We start from the raw sequence: 23508 nt of genomic DNA on the forward strand, positions 1-23508 counted from the left end.
AGCTGAAACTACTGGTTGAGACAACTATGAACTTGCTTCAAGAGGCTGAAAGACTGAAGATGATTAAGTTTAAATTCAAACATACTGTAAAATGTATAAATATACACTTTGGATAGGCACTTAAAGAGAAAAGATAAAGAAAATCAGAAATCTCTTGGACAACATAATGGGAATTCAATGGCTGTTGAATTAGCACTTTGTATCATCAGAAATATACTTTTTTCCCCTGGAACTTACTAAAAAAGTCACTACAAAAATAAATTTAGTAGAGAATCCTAACTGACTTCTCACCATGTTAAAAAAACTACCAAAAACCTAACAGACAAAAAGACCCCAAACAACCACAAAACAAAACAAAAACCAAAAGAACAAAACAGTCCCTCAGGTTGAGGGCTTATAGTTGTACAAGAAGATTGTTTAATCCCCCCTAACAAAAAGTTTTAAACGCATCCTATGGTGCCAAAAATGGTAGTCATGCCTTTCATTAAATACTTGTTTCTTCTGTCTTCCTTGCACCATCATTTGTGTTCATGCAGCTGTGCGTTAATTGTATTAACTGGATCATGAAGCTGATCCTGCTGAAAACTCTTCTTGACACATTAGCTTTTGCTAGCAGTGTGGATTTATGACACGTTAAATTGAAAGTGGAACTATGCTGTTAGTGTTTTACCGTCACACAAAAAGTTGCACTGTTTAAACCAATTTTAAAACACATTTAAAGAATTCAGGTCTTTGGATGAATACTCTTTCATTTGTTTCTCTCATAGGATTTACATTGATTTGGCTTAAATCTGGTAAAACTGTTTCAACCTAAATCACAAAAGCAGACGGAAAAATAACAGGTTTTTGAGAAAGCTCTGACTACAGTAGTAGTAAACAGTAGTTTAACCAGTGCAACTGTACAAACAGTACATATTATTTGATGGAAGCCTGAAAACCAAAGTTATTTCATAAAGCAGAACTTGAAATCCTAATTCTGAAAGGAGATGCAGAGACTCTACCAGAAAAGGACGAAGTTACCACAAATCACCGGCTGATCAAGATCCACAGAGGACTACCTGGAACTAAAAACCATATATGATCCTTCCTCTCATCTTCTACAGGAAGCTAGCAGCAGAAAAAAGTGAAGGAAATCAAAAGCAATCTCATCATCTGTTAATACTGGTTTTATCTGTCCAGAAATGGAAAATACCTGTATCTTATCAGTGGTAACATATATTAATCTGTGTAAATGATGCTTACAATTTCTAGAAATGTAGAGGTTTACTATTTATTGAGAAAAGGTTCACCGCAGATTTGTAACAAGATAGTAAGGCATTAATTTGGCAGGCTTAAGGATTATGCTGAAGTTATTTTTCACAACTGGTAAATTTATGAATTTGTCACAGTAGGAAATTATAAAATAATTAAAAAGTCTACTAATTAATTTTCTTTTACCTTTTAGGTACATAACTTTGCTGCTTCTTGACCAGCAACTAAAACTAAAGAAAAGCTTTCCCTAATGACTGGAATGATCTAGTCTTTTCATGTTTGTTTGCCTATGTCTCTAAATCAGCAGAAGTGGCATTCTTAATTTAAATTTAGTTAGGGTTCAACACCTTAGAAACTCTGAAAGTTAAATATCCAAAGGTGTTTGGCTAGAGCAGAAGGGACATTGCAAATTTCCTTAAATTTCAGAATGAAATCATCAGCTTTTGAACTACTAACTGCATTGGTAACACAGAGAACCTAAATTACAAAAAAGGGCCCCAACCTGAGAAGGATGGTGGAAGACAGAAAAGAGGCACAATGAAAAATTCCAGTTCCCCTTCACAGTAAGTCTTAAAATACAAATAGAAGCAGCAGTTAGGCGTTTAAAAACAAAGACAGAAAATAAAACAATTGAATTCAGACACTGAGAATTAAGCTACAACAGTAATATAGGCATAGAAAATGCTATACTTAAATATATATATATAAGTATAATGTAATTTTTCCATAAAAAAGGAAAATTGTGTAATAATATTGCTTCAGTTAATACAAAGGCAGAATTCAATCACTCTTCTGCCTTTTCTTGATTGAAGAAAATGTACTGATACTAATAACTAAAGCCAGGCATAGCATGAAATGAAAAAAAAACACACACAAAAAAAACCTCAGAAAAATCAAACTAATTAGTACTCAGATAAAAAATAAATATACCTATTTCAGCAGTACCCAAACCTGGTATAGGAATTTAGCTACAATTATTATACAGCTTTGCTTGAGATATATGAGGTAGTGTCAATGCCAAAGTAGCAGGACATGTCACTGATTCTGTGCTATGAAGAGAAGAATGCATGGACTGATGCAATATGGAGATATTCAGGGCAAAACACCTGGGTACCTGTGAATAAATACTAGCAGATGCTTGACAGGAACCACATCATAATTTAACAGAAATTCCTGTTGGAAACTTTGACTAACTTGATTCGATGCAATTGATCCATCCAATGGATCTGCATTCTAGTTTTCTTTCAATATGATCCGCTGTTAAGAAATACAAGTTTTAGTTGTGTTTAATGTGTTTATAAATCTCAGATGCTGGTACGTGTGCAATCACTATTAACTTTAGCAAAGTTAAATGGAAATTTGGGAAATACTGTGAGGCATATGAGAAAAAGAATGGCTGAGATTTCAGAATAGTAAATGACTTGAATAGACCAGTGTTTCTCAAAGAAAACCAGGAGTTAGCAAATCTGAATGAGTTGAAAATATGTTGCTGTCTTCCTACATGCAAAATTAAAAGCTCAGTAATTCAAATTCCTTAAATACTTCAAAATAGTGGACTTAATATTTCATATTCTAGACTTATTTTCTAGAAGCAGATTCCATTTTATCATAGTATTCACCAAACTGTTTATGTACAAATGATATTTTGACTCATATTCCAAATACTTTTGTCCTAATTTCTCTCATGTACTTAAATGTGAAGGATGGCTAATTTTCCAATAGCCTTTCTTTTAAAAAAATATGTAGTAAATTTACTGTCAGAAGAGACATCTAGGAGTCAACTGGAGCCTGAGGTTTTGCCTATGCTGAGATTTTAGCTAACAAATCTATGCTAATACAACTTCCTAGCATGGAATACCTTACTTGACACTGTAATTTATACAGCTCAATCTCATGCTGAGGCAGGTAACATAACATGTACCTGGGATAACAGTATCAAAAATTCAGAAAGGCCTTCGGAAGAGAAGGCTTTAATTACAAATTTTTTCATGATATGGCAACTATAGAATGATTTTGCTATTTTGCAGATGCATTTGTACATTGGCCAACAGAACAAAGCTCAGACTGTGTTATAGCTTGACAATTCATAGGAAAAAAACACCACAAAGGCATATACCATTTTAATTTAAATGTTTTATTCCACTGGATCTATTTATGACGTCAGAGTTACAGACTATACAAGTCTTTCAATGGTTGATTCAAGAATGTTGACATTAAAGGTAAATTATAACAGAAAAAAATTATCTTGCTATTTCTAATATAAAGTGCAAGATATAACAAATGAAAATAAACATTACTGAATTTTTACAAATACAGATAATTTTACGGCATTGCCCTGATAATAATTATCTTTTTGATATATCTTTGTTTACCATATTAAGATTCTTGTGAATTTTGGATTTTAAAAATCATCTTTCAAAGTGATCTAAAAAACACACAAAACTTCTCACTATTATTTTCAGGAAAAAGTAAAATTGCTAGATGACAGAGGATCATAGGTTATGTCCCCACTTCCCATTGACTTTGTTTCATCTAAATTTGAGAAGTGAACTTGTCAAGGACAGCTTATTATCCAGATTACTATGCTATTATCACTACTGAACACATAAAATTCTTTGCATTGAGATATATGGATCAGGGTCATCATTGTAAAAAATACTAGGATATATGCATCAGGGTCATCATTGTAAGAAATACCATTTTCTTTCGCTGAGTCACACACTAGCTAATTAGCCTTCATTGTTTCTCTTATTTAAAAAGAAACCACAATTGCAAGGACATTCATTGCATTCATGCTTTTTGAAGCTGAACTACTGATCTAGCTAGGTAACCCACAAATCCTTCAGAGTAGCACTGAAAAGGAGATAGCTGCTTACATGAAAACAGACCAGGATGTGACCTCGGATTACAGCCCTACAGTAGCTAGGAAATCTGTTCTACATTCAAGTGCAGGGATAATAACAAAGGATGTTCAAACTGATTACCAATTCCCCAATAATAATTACATCATAATAGGATAAGTGATCTCACTCTAAAGCAAGCAGTTTTATATAATCTGGAACTGTATGCTATCCTTCTGTGTTGATAGGTATAATGCTACTTAATTAAAATTGAGCTCCACAAACAAAAAGAAAAAAATCTTGTTAGGAAAGGAAATCAAACATTATCTGCTTTTAGTGTATATATAACAAAACCTGTAATCAACCAGTATTTTTGATCATAGCCAGAGCAACACTTCCCATGACACCACATAGAGATTTCTCTTTCAAGATACATGCATTCACAAGGTAAAAACAAAAAATATGGATAAAAATGTGTTGGTCTTTTTCATATCAGATCTGACTACAGTTTTAATTCATTAATCTTAATAAATTCCACAGGACTAACATAACAGATGTTTCCCTGCTATCAAAGATTTATTTGTCAAAAAGGACAACTGGGAATAAAAAGTGCAACTCTATTAATGTTACATTTAAATGCCTATTTTCATGGAAATGATAAAACTAATAATAAAATGACTTATCCTAAAAGTTTGCTTGCTTTCTCTAACAAGCAGTTAAAAGTTCAGTGTCTGTGAAAATATATTTACCTATACATGCTATATGCAAGTAGTTGTTGTTTACAGATAAATGCTTATTGTTTAAAATATTTTTAACTCCTACACCTACCTTCTGACCTCCTGCAGATTCTGCACTGTGATGCTCTTTTAGCTTTTGTTCCTGTTCCATTATGTCTTTCAAATGTTCATTTACCTAGAGACAGAATGGTTTGTTCAGTTGTCTGTTATAAGAAACAAGTCAAAGAAATTATAAATTTTCCAAAGGTCTATAAATCACTACCACTGAGTTAACTGAAAAGATTAAACAAATAATTCAGACTATAGCCCTGAAGCATAATCAGCAAATGTCAGTTTCAGATGCAGACACGGGTCACTAGTTGTTAGCTTTACGTTGTACAAACTAACCTGCCCCTTATTATGCTCGATCACATTTGATTAACAGTGTATCCTTGTTACATGATTTGATTATGCAGTGATGGTTGATCACTTCCAGCAAGATGTGTTCAAATATGAAGAGAATACCTTGGTTTTAAATCATGATAAATTACACAAATCAGATGACAACTCTTTTAAAGAGTCAAAAAGAAATCCTTGAGCAGCCATCATGGCACCTCAACATGACAGTGACTGCCAAGATGTCATATGCAATGTATATACAATAGCATTTTATTTAGACTTTCCATTTATCTGGTTCTCATAACATGTTTAATTCAGTTCTGCAAACTTTGCTTTTCATTATCCATATACAGCAGATGAAAGAACAGCCTGTATCAGACACAGTCTTGATATACCTACCTACATACATATCCTAGCCATTCATCTCTAATTGAATCATACAGACTACAAAGGACATCACAGCTTGCTTTTCCAGCTCACATACCTTGTTTATCCAGTACATGACAGCATCCTCAATGTCATAAGGTAGATCTGTAGCTTGAAAAAAGGATGAATACTGCTGGGTACATGCAATCACTTTCTCAACACTGACCATCTCTACAGTATATGCCATCATTAGAGTATCAATCATGGCCAAGTGAGCACTCTACAAAGAGAAGCAGCAATACATAATTAGTTTGCAAATCAAAAGATCACTTTCTTATGTATCGTTTCTGAACACAGACATATACACACATAGACCAAAAATGAGTTTTCTGTCTCACTGTTGGGTTTAAAATGAAAGACAAATGAAGACAAACCATGTAACAGACTTGAGAATGCAATACAGAGCACAGGGACATTAAATTAAAAAAAAATGCTTACTGAAGATTACAACAGTGCCTGTAACAAAATTAACACCAAAAATAAAGATCTGGAAACTGAAAAAACAAGCAATTTTAATGATTCAAACATAACTTTGAATAGAGCTAAAGATCTTTTAAATTTGTCACGCTGGTGAAAACAAAAAACCCTGCCTGATCAATGTTATTTGTACTAGAAATAAAAGTTGAGACTGCCTGGTAAACAACCTTAATCTTCATAAAAATACTGCATTAATAAGTGGAAGTTTATCTATTTTTAAAATCATAATCCAGGAAGAAGACACAATTATACTAATCTTAAATAAAAAACCATGATAGAAAATATTTTTTTCTTCTGGCAAACTAATTATGTTACATAGATGCAGCTACACAGGCACAACTATGTTTAAAATAAGCATATAATGAAAAATAAAACAGCTTCTGTTAAAAGAGGAGGTATATTTCTCCTGGTGTTGTTATGTATTGAAAGACAATGGCAATTTCACAGTTTGTAATAATTAAAAACTAACAAAAACACCCCCAAAAACAATAGCAGAGATGATGACAACCAGGATTTACATTAGATTCTTGTGACTGAGTAAGAAAATTATGACAGTTTGTAGATGCAGTGCCTACAGCTAAACAGATTTGTTTCTCCTTCATGGTAAGTACAGCAACAGCTCTCTAGGCATTAAGCAACGTTGCCCATGAACCAGAACAATTTTCAAAGACAGTATTTTTTAAAACATTGCCTTTAAACACAGGCCACGATGCAAACAAAGATCCCAAACACTTGTTAACACCATCACTTCAATTCTATTAAAAATATTCATATAAATGTCTCCCAAGGTAGCTGTAACAGCCATGGCAACAGCAACGAACATGAGTCACACAGCAATATGCTACCTAATCGTTACAGTCAAGGTAGTGCACATACATCATTTATTCCAGAATTCCTGGCAGGAAAAAGATGAATAGATCCACACTTTGTGCTGTCCTCGGTGTTTGTATTGCCAAACAAAGTGATCACGCTGGGCAGCAGCACATACCCATTTAAAAAAACAAAAATGCAGTTAAGTTGCTCTGATAAAAAGAGGCAAGCTGTACCTACACATTCACAGAACAGATTGTGACAGCTAATCTTTTTGAGATGGGCTTATTCTCTCTGGACCCTGGATGTGACCCAAGAGTCCCCTGTCTGTCACACACTCCATCCATGGTCCCAGCACAAACAGTGCAGCTAGGCTAGGAACTTCGCTTCTGCCACTGTATTAATGAATTTATTTATTTACAGACCTTTAGTGGTCAACTACTGAAACAAGCTCTTAGGTGCGAATGAAGAACAGAGCTGAGAAGGTGAATGCTTGCCACCCAAAGTATTTAAGAAGGAAATGGCAGAGTATTGCCCATAACCAGCCTCCTGAGGAACCCACACTACAGTGTGAAAATACAGCAATTCTGTACATAGATACGAGTCATTCCTTTGTTGGCCCAGCAACGCAGTGCAGAGGAGTTCAGATAGAGTATCACATTAACTACTAGTAAAGTCCCAAAACATTGTGAGAGATTACAGAGCCTGGGTCAGCCATACAAATCCATGCAGTTCTGCAAGAGCTTCCAGATCAAAATCACAGAAAAGTAGTTTAGCAAGTGCAAAACAGGCAGGAAGAAGGGAAGACTTGGATTGCATCTGACATCCAGGAGTCATTGCTCTAATGTTCTTTTCCTGCTATATATTTGTTGCCTAGTCTGAGTGGCACCTGAGTTAAAACCTTGTGCCATTTTCAGAACCTCCTCAGAAAATGAGGAGATATTAAAAATAGCAAGAGAGCTTAAAAAGCTGGATTTGCTTTTTAAGAGGAGGTAGTGCACAAAATTCATTTTCCAGCCAGACATAAGAGCGGCCTCATGTGGAGTGCTACCACTTAGATGTGTGCTACAAGTCATCTGCGCTGATCCAGGACCGCTTGGACTGCCTGCTGCACAAGAGGATTGTTTTCATCCCCTGCCTGCAGGGTGGATGTAGCCTTCCAGCTGAGGTCTGTTAACCAGGGAAGCTCCAAGCAGGTTTGGTAGAAGAATCTTCTTTCCCAACTGTTGATCCATGACTAGTTCACTGGCTACTGTGCTTGTACTCAGAGACTGGCCTGCAAGAAAAGCAGTCACTGGCAACTTTCCCACTGGGAATTTAGTAGCCTTCACCTCCCATGCTGTATCATCAGTTTCTCCGTAAAACTTGATCATGCCTTTGAAGTGGATTGCCAATGGAGAGAAAGCCACTAAAATATTGCTATAAGTGCTGATATACTCAATACATTATAAATACATTAAGACAATTAAACTATTTACAATCAGCTAGCTAAGTCAGGTTTTCCATGTTTGTAGCAAATTATTAATGAACCACGAAGTACTTAAGCAAACGGAGGGAACAATGAAAGGGATGACCTTAGATAATATTCTGCACTATCAAAACCATGTGTAATAAACTTTTGACCACACTGACTGGATCCATGTCACAAGTCTTTATTTTATATAAGCATCTTCAGAGTCTCAAGAGTTTCTCCAAATTATTTTCTTTATAATCTAGGCAGGATGCTTAAAAGGTGATTTAAAAAAAAATAGTAAATAATAATAATAGAGTCAACGGTCATCTATTTCTATGAGAAACAAACTACAAAATTGCAATTTTTCCCAATTAGCAAACAAATTAAACTTTATATTATAATTTCTTTACTAATGAAAATATTTAAAACTATGAACATCTATGAATTTTTCTGCCAGAAAATTGCAAGAAACCAAATAAGCACATAACTTATACCTAAAATAGCTGCACTTTTTTTTTTTTTTTTTTTAAAAAAAAAAAAAAAAAATTTTTTTTTTTTTTAAAAAAAAAAAAAAAAAAAAGGAGGTACAGAAAGAAAGAGAAAACTATTTCAATTTCACATACAGCTCTACCGATTTTCTTCCACTAATTCTGGAAAGAGTCAGACAAGCTGTATTCTTTTACATCTTTTAATTCATTATGCTCAACAAGAAAGACTAAATTAAAAACTGCAGTATAATAATAGTACCCTACTGTTCCAAATACAGGGTTTATCACCATAACTGCTGAAGTTCTCTAAAAAAAAAAAAAAAAATTAAAAAGTCTACTGATAATAAATAAAGTCCAATTTTTTGTACATCTCTCACTGAACAGCACATTTTAGGTACAGCTAAAAAAGCAAGAGAGAAAGGTCACTTTTATTAGTTGGATCTGCAATTATGACTGAATTATGACATAGGGAAGTAACCTTTCGTATCTGAGGGGCAAATACAGACACCAGAGTGGGCAGAAACTAGGATAAGCTGCTCAGCGATGTCTTTTTTCTCTGGATAAACCTGTAATACAATGCCTGAAGGAACTCCCCAGGAGATCCTGATGACTGGTACCAATACAATACTCTAAATGCTGCTATTTTCTCCAAGATATCGGCATTATGACCTGCAGCATAAAAAAATCCAGGCAAGATTCCATGCTGTCACGTACCACCTACATCCAGAAATGCAGCATGGCATATTTGAATGAGTATGCGTGATTTTGAGAAACATTATTTTTGGGGAAATAATAGGAAAAAAAAAAATAAATCAGTAACCACAGAGTAGAATATAAATCCAAAAAGTAGAATAATCAAGATCAACACAGCAGCAGTGAACAACACAAGAAGTAATACACTTTTATCACAAAACTGTTATGCAGAGATTTGGTTTAAGCCAATTAAAAAAAAAAAAATCTTCTCACTCTTTGATCATTTCACTGCAATGGTGCAAAGTACTGAAGACTTACATGGCATACTACAGAATATTAACAAAAAATACCAAGTGCTGGATTTTCAGTACTGTATTTTCTAAGACACAATCATGTTTTTGTCTTTCCCAGATACATCCTGCACAGAACACAAGAGTTTTAATTTACTAATCTTTACAATCTCATGTAATTACTTGTTTCTGCCCTGTAACGTAGGTTCCACAGCTTTATTTTCTACTATTAAACAGTCCAATAAGAAGCTTACTGAACTGTAGAAGAAAAATATGCTGAGCATGACTGCTAATGCTTTCACCGTCTGCCTAATCTTTTATTACGGAGCTTGCTCCATCTCCCTTGAAGAACTGCAAACAACTTAATTAAAAACTATACTAAGCAAAAGGTTTATATGATACTGTACACACAGATCCACATGGATAAATAATACACATTACAGACAGCACTTACTTTACCTACTACTAAGGATACTTCCAATAAAGAATATTCAAGTCAAGAATTCTCTTTTGACCTGTCCCTTTAGGAAAACCATAGACAAAACCACCTGCCACTATGGTGCTTGAAGGGGCAGAATGAAAACAGGGAATGTAATTGTTATCCTCACGCTAAAAATAAATAAATGGCACTTTTCTTGAGTCTTTTATTGAAAGAATGTCATGTGTCCCCCTCCCCAACTCACTATGCATTTGAGAAGAGATTTGGTCTTTGACAGAATATGGCTTTTGTAAACAGGAATATGTATTTCTGTTCTTAAAGTCAGTCATGCTTCAAGAACTTTTTGGCAAGAATTTTGTGAAGGAATTTGTCCGTATTTTAAAAAAATGTCTTCATGCTTTGGTTCTCACTTGCATAATAAACACCTATATTTCTAGCTAAAATCCCTAAAGATTTTGCCTACACTGCATCAGGCACTTGAGCAGAAAGATCAGCTCTCTACAATTAGCTGAGAGAATATTTGTATCACCTTTGTATCAATAGTTACACATGTAATCAATTGCTTTTACCTGCTGAAAACAGAGGTTTCTGATCCAGATACTTCTCACAATGCAGTAAAACCCAGTAACTTGAGCCAGTTAGTTAACAGTAAAATACAGATTCAATTTCATGGGCTTGATGAACCTTATTCTGAATAGACTACATACAAATAAGCACTAAGATTACAAATACGTTGAATGTTCAGCGTATTTCTTAAAATAATTGATTCGTTAATGCTAACTGTAAGAAACATTTCTTAAATTAATACTTCAATTTACATTAATGTACTGCCAATATATACTAGTTATTAAATTAATGTTACATTTCCCTGTATGATTATTACTACTCTTGATTGTAACCAAGCCGGGTTAAAGATAACTAGAAAGAAACAAAGCAAGAAAGAGACTACAACTAAGACAGAGATTATCCCCACAAAAACAGTCACTGAATTTAACTGCTAGAAAGTAGCGATCATACAGAATAACTACTATAAGATACCGAAGGATAAAAGACAGGTAAGAACAGAGTTGCTGATATGCATAGTAAAAGAGACAAGTACAGTAGGTGAGTAATGTCTTAAACATACAGGACAACCACAGCAAAAAGGTGTGCCAAGAACACTGTGAGATCTCCTTCCATACCACACTAACCCATGTCTCTGAATCTGCCTTTCCTGCAGATTCTGTGAACAACAAAGTTTGAGGAGGCTGAGTAGCTTTAACCCCAGGCACCCCTTCCCAAAGACCCTCCCCTAGATACTCTTGAGTCTCAAATGAATCTGCTAGCATCATGAGATACCATCTAAATTCCAAGTCTCAATTAAGAGTGGAAAATAGCACAATTCCAGCTCAGGCCAAGGCTCAATACTGCAGGAGGTGAGGAACGAATTAATGAGCAGAGCCAATAGGTGATAACTCTATTATAAACTTAAAAGCTATTGCTTCATTTTACCAGCATTCATACAGTAGAAGGCGGCAATTCTGATACTACAGAGGAAACAACAGTTTTAAAAGATTCTGATCAACAAAATGGAGCAGTCTGAAGTAGTTAGTTGTGCCCTGCCTGATGATTTCATTTTTGGATCCAATTATTCTCTAGCCTCACAGAGTCCTTATGCCTAGGACAATTCTAAAATAACTCCAATTATCTAGTTAATCTTGACCTGCAATAGAATGATCATGTCAAATTACTTCCTCACTGCATTTTCATGACGAACAAGTGCTTGACTCTGATAAGATGCTTGTTAAGCAAGAATGGGCATTACTGAGTCATGCCAAACACATCATAGCAGGTTCTGCAGGGTAGAAGAAATGGCTTTTACTTTCAATATTTATTAAAAACTTCTGTATTTGGTTAACTTTTTCAATTTAGTAATCAATTATATGACTATATATAAAACTATACATGTTGGACATGAGAAATGTAATTCACATCTGAAAAAAAAAAAGGATTTATTAAGTATGCTACTTGTTGAATTAAGCATTTTGATAGCACTTCTAAGTTCTTCTCCTGAAGATTTCCTCATTATGCTTGTTAGGGAATTTAATCAATCCTAACTAAATACTTAAAAGAGATTCCCAGATTCTTTCTGAATCACAAAACCATGTGAGACCTTGCCCTACTCCAGATCACTGTGAAACAAAACACCTGCACAACACGCACTGGAATCAAAAACCAGCAAATGGTGCTCATCACATTATTTTTGTCATATTTTATAGTTTCACACTACCTACTTTGTTGGGGTTTTTTTAAATATACTTAACAATTACTCCAGAAATTGTCTGCATCCTATTTACTGGAAGACTCAAGTGCCTAATGCTAAAAACTGCAAAGGCACTTTGGTGCCTTTATGCCACATACTCTGGGTTTCAAAAATAAACATTTGTAATTGGATAGGTTAAACTACAATAAGAAATTATGTAGGATAACTGATAATGAGATGGTTATACACATTCAGATGAATAAATAACACCAGCCTCAAAGTTCCCCAGAGTATTATGGTTGTGCAGATAATTAAGGATTTTCCTAGATCACACTGTCAAATCCTGTCCAGATAAACCAGAAACAAAAATCTCTTATAAAAATTTATATATTTACACATGTGCACTGTCTCCTTGCTCTTATGCTCTGGACATTTAAACCAAGAACAAGAAGTAATTATATAAAATGCCATCTGAATTTCTTCTGTCACAACAATCTTCACCAATCTTTGAAGAATACAGGAGTGGGAAAAAGAGAAACAGGGCTTGGGTTATAAACCAACTATATCCATATAAAAAAAGCAGTTCCTTCTTCGTGACTCACTCATACCTGCATAGTAACGACATTAGAAGCAGTGATTTAACTCCTCTGGCAGCTCAGCCAAAACACCTCCAGAGGCAGTTATCACCAGGAAATCTCCAAACCTGTTCATCTCAGAACACCTGCTGAAGGAACACAGCCTTAAGAGTGCTGGAGAACTACCACTTCCTCATGGAAATGCAGGAGTGGTGACAAGACAAGCTGGGTTGCTACAGAATTGCAGGTGAAGAGTTCAGGCTTGTGTGATTGTTTTAAGTACATAAGAGAGGAAGTTAGAAAGATAAAGAGAGAAAATAGGCTGAGGTCCTAAAATTAAAAAAAATGTAGGACTAGTGTACTAATTCATGGAGATGAGAGTGGAGGAGGAAATAGAAAGAATGTCTTCTCCAGTGCATGACACTCTGGCACTGTGCCACAGCATATTGCAAGTCCCACTGACAAAGCTGCTTAGAACCACTGCTCAGTATGTTACCAGAACAGGCTAGTTTTGTAATTTTGCAACACAGACTTCTACTTACTCCTTTTCAATTTTAAATATTGATAGCCATTTTTGAATGGCAGCTTTTGTTGCTCAGGTAACTGATACAACATGCTTTCTGACTAATCTGGAGTTCTGTTTTGCCTTTTTCATCATATAAATCTAGTTAATCTGCCACTTTATCTTACAGTCCTTACAAGGTTTAAGGCATTGAATAAATTTAAAAGACCCATCTGGTAGAAGTCATGCCATCAACTTGCTATTACAACCACGATTTATTAAGATTTTGCCTAAAGTAATACAGAGGATAAAATTTTACATAGTTCTCAACATTTAACACATCTCATTCTACTGTCCAGTGTCTTGGGTTCTGATGAACTAAGTTCTAATAATAAGCTCTTCTGCACATAGTAATAATGAAAGGGAGAGAAAATGCTGCTTTAATTACAGTAATGAATAGTACAATGTACTGGTTTGTTCAATTACTATGTTTGACACAACAGAGATTGGAAGCTTGACTACTCATTGAAATTTAGGATGAGTCTCTGAGATAAAATATAACAAATTTCGCATTTTCTACAATTTGTTGGAGCAGAACTCCAATAATATTTGAAAGAAAGAACTTAGAAACGTAGAAAAACTTAGATCCACCTCCTTCCAAAGACAGGTCCAACTATTTCAGGTTTTTCAAGGACTTCTCCAATCAAATCTTTAATATCAACAAAGATGGAGAATCAGCAGAGCATTGGGCAACCACCTAATGTCTTCCATCATGTTAGATTTAGCCATTACGCTTCTCAATATATAATTCCAGCCTCATGGTAAATATACGGCTAAACTGAAATGTATAGAAAGACGGTAGCTCTCATTTGCTTCAAATACTGAGCTCACAATATCACCGTATTTGTATCAACCTTTTCTTTTTTAAATGGTAAACACAGAAGATTGCTTTCCTACAAGAGGAGAAAAAGTTAGCTGTGGTTCCCTCATTTCTTAAATCAAAAAAGGATCAAAGTGGGGCCAAATTATCAGTAGAAATCTCCCTCTAAATTCCAGAATTGTTGCTTAAAAACCCACAACTCATCCAAAGCCCACCTGAACATCGCAAGTTGCCATGCTGCTCTGTTACAATATAAATCCAGAATACCTTCAATAAAAGTGTAAAAAGATGCAGACTTTAATTCAGCCTGCCACATAAAGTCTAAACTGTCACAAGACTGTGAGAAATTGAAAACAAACAGAATGCTATCTTTCAAACAGTACAAAATGTTCCTATATTTTCACCTGAAGAGGTTCCTTATAATTTTCCTCCTGCTGTTCTATGTATACACTTACATGTCATTTTTTAATGTTTCATTTACTAATACTATGGTGAAATGGCTGCATCTGCACAGTTCTGGGACTGCCCTTCCAGGGTAAGGTTTTAACTCCTACATTCTACTCAATTTCCTCAAGAAATGTGCCTCCCAGATGGAACTTGTGCAAGATTCTTGCCAAAATACAATATTGGAAGTACAGACTTAAATTACTCAGGGAAGCATTTGAAGAACAACATTTAGTTATAAATAAGAGATTTAGGGTTTTGCTGCAAAACTCATCTTCATTTTTGTGAGATGACCATCCTCTTGGTCCAAATTTGCATTTTTATTGTATGTTGGGGAAATGTGTATCTTTTAGAATTTTAGACAAAACGAAAAAAAAATTAGTGTTGAAGCTAATGCCTCTGATTTGTTAAGCATCCAAAATCTAGGGACAACTTCATTCTGTCACATCAAATATCACCATATTCTTATAAAGCTGCTGCTCAAGAACCTATGAAATATTTCTGATTTTTGTTAAACTGTTAATATACAAAAATCTATTTTTAGGACAGAAACATGAGGATCTTTCTTAGGTTCAGCCTTCTTTGTGATCGAGGAAAATATTGGCTGAAGAAATAAATACATTATGGCTGGTCATTTCAACATGCTACCTTCAAAAAGAGAAAAATCTAGCTTCAACTTGTATATCAAAGTAGAGTATGAAATCTTCCAGCATTTGCATATGAACAGACTCCTGATAATTTTGTTGCTGGTTTTTTATTAATCATAAAAAGGGCAGAGGACTGAAGTCACACATTACTGTAATGGCAGTTACATTAAAAATAGGAGTTATTTGACTTTTTCCTCAAAGGTTTATAGAAATATATTTATAGACCATAACAGTACAGTAAAACAAGAGAGGGAAATTGACCTTGTCAAATATTTTCTTCTAAAATGACAAAAGAAATTTTCCAGTCTCCTACTTAAATGAACTTTATCAGCAACATTAAAGAAATTAAAACAGACAGAAAATTATACTGATCACAAGAAACCTGTTTCTCTATGGCTGTTAACATAGTAAAACCTTCTAAGTGACAAGCTGCTGACTAATAGCATTACTAAATCCAACAGATGACCAATGTTTTTTCATCTACCTGAAGGACTGTAACAGATCAGCCACAACAGTGGCTGCTAAACAAGGACGTGGTCCACAGTGATGTTATAGTAGGAGCAGGAAAGGTGAATTATGATTGTTTTGATAAATATATTCAAAAGCCTTTCCACTTGTTTGGTTAATCCAGGCTAAACACCGAGCTTTAAGACAGATCTTGAATGTCTAAAGTACAGCTTCTTCAGAGAAAGACTGGTACATACACACACAGAGGCATAGAACAACTGTTTTACTGATAAACTTTATGATCTGTTTTTTCACCTTCCTAACTAACTCTGCACTCAGACATATGCTTTATACTTGAAAAAAGAACAATCTGTGTGCCTTCACAAAAGTCCTGCTATACCAATAATCCTTTCTAACAGATACTTGCACTCAGGGATATCCACTTCATCCAATGCTACAGATTTTTGCAGGACATCTGGCTGTAGTCCCCCATCACTACAAGATTCTGCCAAGCACATGGCTGCACAGGCTATGTCTGTGCCAGGAATTGCTGCAGATCAAAGGAGCAGATTGGTAGACAGAATAGGGTTGTGCTGAGGACAGAATACCTATGATACAGACTTCTGTTGTCAACCATCACTCCACTTCGAAAATAATCTGGAATTTAAACAACATACTAGCAAGGCAATAGATTGTATTTCTATCAGCTTTTCATAAAATGGAAAAGTTAATGAAATACTAACTAAAGCTTTTCTTAAAGGTTACTTTGATAAAAGCATGAAAAGTAGCTATAGGTATGATACCATCTTCAGTAAATACATTTCCTTTCCAAAAAACCCGTCTTTTTTAGAAATAAAAAGGATAATTACCTTGTGGCCTATAGCTAAGGAAAGACTAGAATGTTCTTGTCCAAAGAATTAAGATAGAACAGGAGACCATTGTGAACTAGAGACTTTCTCAGTTAACTGGCAACCAAGGTGAAACTATGCATATTCTCATGTATCTATTTGTATATTCTCAAGTATCTATTTGTAAACTGATACTTTTTATGGCATGAAAATTAATTTAAAGAGTCTTTCTCCTCCATGTCCTTTTGGTAATGAAGTAACTGCCAGTTTCTAAGTCTATTTAAAGACTGAAACAATAAAACACACAATCATGTTCTCATTCCTCATGCCTTTCTGGTTCATAATGTTACTCCAGGAGGTGTTGCATAATTAGTAGCTCTCAAATCAGTAAAGTCAGTTGCAGCAATAACCTATTCACATTTTAGGAAACAACTATTTTCTTTGTAAAAACATTACTCCTCCTTTTCTCCCCAACTAGGGCAAGCTGAGTAAGAGGGCAGGGTGATAAATGAAACAAAACTGAAAACAACTGAACAGAAAAACACAGTATAGAAACATGAAAAATGGTAACTTCTGTCCTCTCATTTTCAAAATAACACATTTCAATGATTTAAGATGGTGGTTACTACAATGTAAGTTAAGTATTTGCTGTGCTTCCAAGAACAGCAGTAAATACCAATAGCATTATTTGAAACCTCTGCTACAAGCACAAATATGTCAGTACATGCTGTCCAGAAACCACACAAGCCCTTCGCATAACGTTGAAATCTTTGCTTCAGCAAAAGGAATGATCCCCATATATGAACCTCAACTATTAAATCACCTTGTTAACTGGGAAAAGGAAGGGAGGGAAGAAACAGTAGAAGAAAATATTTTATAGTTGTCCTTAAATGATGGATTCAGAAGTTAACAGCTGTAAACATTAAGTCCCATCAGCAATGTGGGCCCTGTGCAAATGGCAGGTAGGGTGTGGTGTGTTTAAAAACACGTGATCCTGGCAAGCATGAGGCAGTCTGACTGATTAGCCACACTGCTCTGTCAGTCAGAAGGGTACAACCACAAAAATGCATTTGCTGGGCAGTTTGAGTATTGAACATTTGGAGGAACTGAAAAGTTTTGTTTGGAAGAACTGGAGAGTAAGGTGGTGTGAATAGTGTAAAAGACTACAGAGAAATGACATAAAGCCAGGCCAGAATATCTTCATTAATGGCTATTTTTTATTAGACTAAATAAATCAAATTAGAAATTGTTGTTTCTTGATTTTTTCTTCTTAATTTCTGAATGCTTTATTTCGCTCTGTGTTTTAAGTCTGTCTGTGGTTTGTTTGGGTTTTTGTCCACAAATCCTCCTCATTAGAATTATAAATTGACAGACATCTGTTTCTTTTCAAGCATCCAAACTCTGTAATCCCATAATCCTTAAATGGGAAAGGATGATTATTGAGAAACTTGTCTTAACTAAGTGAGACATTTTCCTGGACATTTTAGCAACCAATTTAAACCGGCTTCAAGACTGTTGTATGAGAATTGAAGACAGCATCTGTAACTTCTGTTACCTAAATACCCAAAGGAAAATTTTATCAAACCTAAAAAGATGGCTGTCTGCATAGGCAGGTCAATCTGAAGTGTTTCAAAAAGTAAAAATCAATACTGTGACAGTACAAGATGGAATGGACACTTAGAAAAGCTAGTATATAATTGTCACTAAAAAAGTATCGCAGCACACTTATTGGTAACAGGTAACAGCTGTCTACCTGATCATCCAAAACAGGAGAAATCCAAATCAGCAAGCAATTTTGACAAAGATACTTACATTACACATTATAGATATGAAAGACTGGGTAGAAGAACTTAACCTGATGTACTTTAAAACAGAGTTTAGATAATTTCAAGTTTGCTTAATGTTGATTGTTCTGCCATATAGGAGCTATAACAGTAAAATCTGAACTATTGTTGCTCATTTGGTTTCTCATTTCTTAATATTTTACTCTATTATAAACAACAATTAAAATATTTTCTTATTTCCTATACTTTTCCATAGCTGGCAAAACTGATTAGTCTTATAGCCACTAAGTAATACAAACCCACTCTTCAAATATCATAAACTTGCACGCCAGGTGATACAGATTTCAATGCTTATCAGTCCTTTAGTGCATTTGTAATTTGCAGCATTTTTATGGTAATCAAGATTACAGGAAATATCACAAGAAAGTGTTAAAATTACCCAGATTTTATTTTTTAATTAAACATTCCTTCTAAGCAGAACAAGAAAACAGATGATGTTTCTCTTCAGAATACTTTTTTGATTTATTTTTTAGCCTCATGTCTTCACTGCCCCAGATTATAAATGTTACTTATTATAATTGCTTCTTTACTACCATTCTTTTAGGTAATTTCCACTTGAATTATAACATTTTACAGTATTATCAGTCATATGTTCTGTGTTATAGGAAACATGACTACAAAGTGAACTATCATGTATAGCTACCTCTTTACCACAGGATTTTCCCCTATCATTCTTAACTGTTATGTACTGTTAAGAATGCATTTCCCAAAGAACTTCTGTTATCTTTCCACTCTTTACATCCAGACATAATCAAGACCCGCTGAAACATTAGAACAGTAGATTTTAATAAATTTAACCTGCATTAAAACTAACACACTATTTGTAATTATTTTTCAAATCATTCTTAACATGGACACACAGCTCACTGTATTCATCCTCAAACACAGAATAGATGCTATTTTGAGACATATTATTAAGAATTATGACAAAAAGTCTTTTCCAAGTTATATGCTGGACACATACACACACATACCAAGCAAGGCAAAGAGGCACTATAGCCCCAAGAAGCAACACAGGCTAGACAAATGCCAAGCCTACGAAAGAATGTACATGTTTTCTCCCTGAACAGAGGGCCCTGTGATATTTTAACTTCCACTAGGTAACATTTACCTAGCGTATACAATGCAGCTACAGTGGATATATTAATTTAAAGCATTATTTTATTATCCCACAACAGATGATAGGCAGAGGTACAGAAGCGATGGATCTCAGATGACTAAATAACTATTTCATAAGCTTTTAATTATTGACTGAGATCAATCACACATGCACCTGTAATCATCACTTCAAATATATGTTTCATTTCATAAAGACAATTTCAAATTTTCATATTGTTGCAAAGAAAAATGACAACAAGAAAAACAATTAAAATAAATTGATAGGAATATTCACATTAGTACACATGCTTTCTACTGTGTCTGGCACTCTTCCCATTAATCCTCATTGCATTTGGGTACAAAGTAAATACTGACAATCAAAAAAGCATACAGTGTAGCACTTGCTATATAGTTCAGGTACTTCAAAATGAAGTATCAAACCCAAATCACTTTATTCTGATTGTGCTTTTTGCAAACCAAAAAGTAGCCATTTAATGCATGTTACTCATACTGAAAAAAAATTAGACACAACTAAATCAGTTCTGCCCTTCCAAACAACAGAGAGGTTCAACCAGCACAGCTACTACAGACAAGACAAACATTAACATCCCTCACTCCTTTCTTCTCTTTGCATTACAGCCAGCAACAGGAAATGTGCTTCCAGCTCCATCCCTCACCCAGGCTCCTGAGCAGCAAATTGGGCTGTATGCTGAGATGTTACAGCCATAGCAGGAAGAACACTGCTCTGTTCAGATACCTGTTTCCCATACTCACTACAGAAAAGTCTGCAGGCTGGCTGGCAGTCAACTGGACCCAACTGATCTACCAGACAGTTTTGACTGTAATTATGAAATGGTTCAAAATAAAGAAGAGGCATGTCAATAGTGATTCTTCAAACTTTTTACTCAGATGCTTTTTGAAATATTTCTATCATTCATTAACATGCCCCTTACAATGGCCTTCAAATTAACCCCTGAGTACACTGGGATTCTCTTTACATAAACTATAAATACTTTTGGCACTTCTAGGTATATCAATGACTATAAAAGTTACTTGGAATGCTGTCTTTATCTAACTCTTCATGTTTGAACAACAGTGAAGAGAACGTTATAGTGTAGAATGAGGACATGAACTGGTAAAATCAGGTTTTGGCCCTAGCAAAGCAAGTGTGTAGTCACTAAAGCATACTTATCTGAACAAGCTTATTAGAAAATCAAAGACTCCTTAGTCTCACTGCTAAGGGTATGCATAACATCAATCTGCAAATGCTTCTCATCTATTAAATGATGTACAAGGCATATGACAGCCTACTACTCCATTAGTTACTCCATCAGAAGCTCACAGCTTCACTCCTTTGTTTAGTAATTTTGTTATCTTGAACTTCAGGATGTTTGTCTTCAGATGGTTCTGTCTGTCTGTCAGAAGTAACACTTCTTTTTGCAGCCATAGTAAAAAGCCAACAGAAGCCACTTTTAATGTATTGAAAGTGCTACCTAATGCTAAATGAACTAAAACTTAAGGTTCCTTATGTTCTTAATGTCTTATTTCCCTGCTTGTAGATTTGGCCCAATAACACTCTCTTGTATTTCTTTTTATACATACACATTTACACACACACAAATTTATGTATAGGAATAAGATGTCAGAGTAGCTTTGAATACACATTGCAAGTAATGTTACAACAGGCCTTAAACAATGAGAATGAACAAGTCATTCAAACAGCATTGTCCCATTGGGATGTGAATGAGACAGGTAGAGACTAACATCACATTTGTGCCATTCCCAAGACTACAAATAGAAAGGTCACTCTGGCTTTTCCTAGCTTTCCAGTATTTGGCACTGCCAACAATTATTTTACTTTTTTGTGTGTGTACAGTAAGATACAGAGATAATATTTCCAACTTCATTTTTACATATACTGGTGTCTATATTAAAAATTGTTTGGTTTTAAACAAATAATTTTATAATCTGTCATTACAAACACGAGTTGTTTATTGTTCTAGATGTTTGACTAACAAGTCCTGTTCAGCCATTTATAAACTGAAACCTTTTCATTCCACTGTTACCCTGATCCAACATGAAAACTTGCTGTTATACACTGGTATTTCAACAAGACACTGGATGAAACCATGTAAACTCTCTCCTAATTACTGGTAACAAATGTACTGCCAAGATATAGTTACTGAATGCATTCATATTTGCAACTATACTGATATAGTAATAGTAAAACACACTGCTTCATGACCCAAACACCTCTTTCACAAAAATCAATATAAATATATGCCAAATTTTATTGTCTTCTCAGTCTCCCGACTTTATTCTGCATTTGATTAATAATTATTTCACTGAAATAGTAATCAGCCCTACCTTAAGCACTATCTACTGCATATTGAAATTTCCAACAATCTAATGCAAGGAAAACCAAGTGACCTACCAAACTCTCAAATTTCACCTCAAAATATCATTTACCTTTCAATATATTAGGTACAAACTGCTTATGCAAATACAGCTAATTGCATCCTCTAAAAAGGCATCTGAAATATGTAAATGATTGCAAAACCACTTTGTAAATATGTAAGAGTCTACTGTGACATTTTTTCACAGCAGCAAGCACAGAAGTTAACCTTTGAGAGTGAATACAGGACAAGAAGCGAAGAAGTTAAAACAACTCTTAAAAATCTAATGTTTAAAATTACAGGAATAAAAGAAGCTTCTACTCAAAGTGCATATATCTTGATGGCTCTAAGGAGTTAGATTACTTTCAATTTATAGGGAAAAGGTGAGATTTTTAGATATGAGATAGGAGTATAATTGCTTGTATAATTAGTTTGTGACATCCATTCCAGATAAGTCTCAGTTACTTTTTCCCTTTTCCCCCCATTACATTAGAGAACAGTCATTCCAATGCTGTTATAAAACAAGCCTCCTGAAAAATTTTAAAACTCAGAGAAGTCTACTTAAAATATTTGGCAAATCACCAATTAGTATCTAGTAGCATCTATCACATGCTCAGCATTATGATGACATTGAAAAGAAATCCATCCTGAATCCCACAGCTCACACCCTAACACTGAAACAAAAGCAGCAGAGTAAGTTGACTGGACAGGTTTTGGGTGGGTTTTTTTTGTTTGTTTTGGGGTGTTTTTTTTGGTATTAACTATATATTGTATTAAATGTAAACAGATTTTAGATAAAGAAATAACCTAAGCTCACCTAAGGATAAAAATAGTTCTTTCAAAGAAAAAAGACACAGTTTGGCATGGAAAGAAGAGAAAACAAGTGAAATTGTGGGATGTTATAAAGGAAGAGCAGCTTCAACATCTAATAATTATAGATGAAGCTCTTCGGTTTCTACAGTGTATTTAGCAGAAGAAATTTCAGTGATTAGCATGTAGTCACAGTATTTTTAAACACATTTTAAACAAGAACTGAAACAAATTGTCAGTTTCAGTGGGAATAAAAGTGGACAAGTTCATAAAAGGAAGTGAGTGGTATGTTGTTTTAGTAAATACTATCTCGATTAAAACATTCAGCCTTTTCAACTGAAGATTGAGGGGCAGTTTTAAAGTCTAGGTGCATTGCACAACTGTTAAAATAATGAGCCTGTTAAAATGCCAGACAAAGTACAACTCTGTTGTTATTTTTAAATGAGTTCTTCTAATGTAGGTCTTGAAAGGTTTAGTAATATCCATTTCAGGT

The 23508-nt window shown here is 34.6% G+C and overlaps 1 protein-coding gene across 1 annotated transcript in view; it reads right to left on the reverse strand.

Annotated features, from left to right (window-relative positions):
- Positions 1–23508, reverse strand: part of CAMSAP2 (calmodulin regulated spectrin associated protein family member 2) — a 78016-nt gene that overhangs the window by 38080 nt on the left and 16428 nt on the right. The window contains exons 3-4 of the mRNA XM_026853969.1: positions 5691–5852; positions 4920–5003 (exon numbers count right to left, since the gene is read on the reverse strand). Coding sequence (XP_026709770.1) covers positions 4920–5003; positions 5691–5852 — 246 coding nt within the window. The remainder of the gene's footprint in view (positions 1–4919; positions 5004–5690; positions 5853–23508) is intronic.

Source organism: Athene cunicularia (genome assembly GCF_003259725.1).
Source record: "Athene cunicularia isolate RWA chromosome 8 unlocalized genomic scaffold, athCun1 chr8_part1, whole genome shotgun sequence".
Lineage (NCBI taxonomy): Eukaryota > Metazoa > Chordata > Aves > Strigiformes > Strigidae > Athene > Athene cunicularia.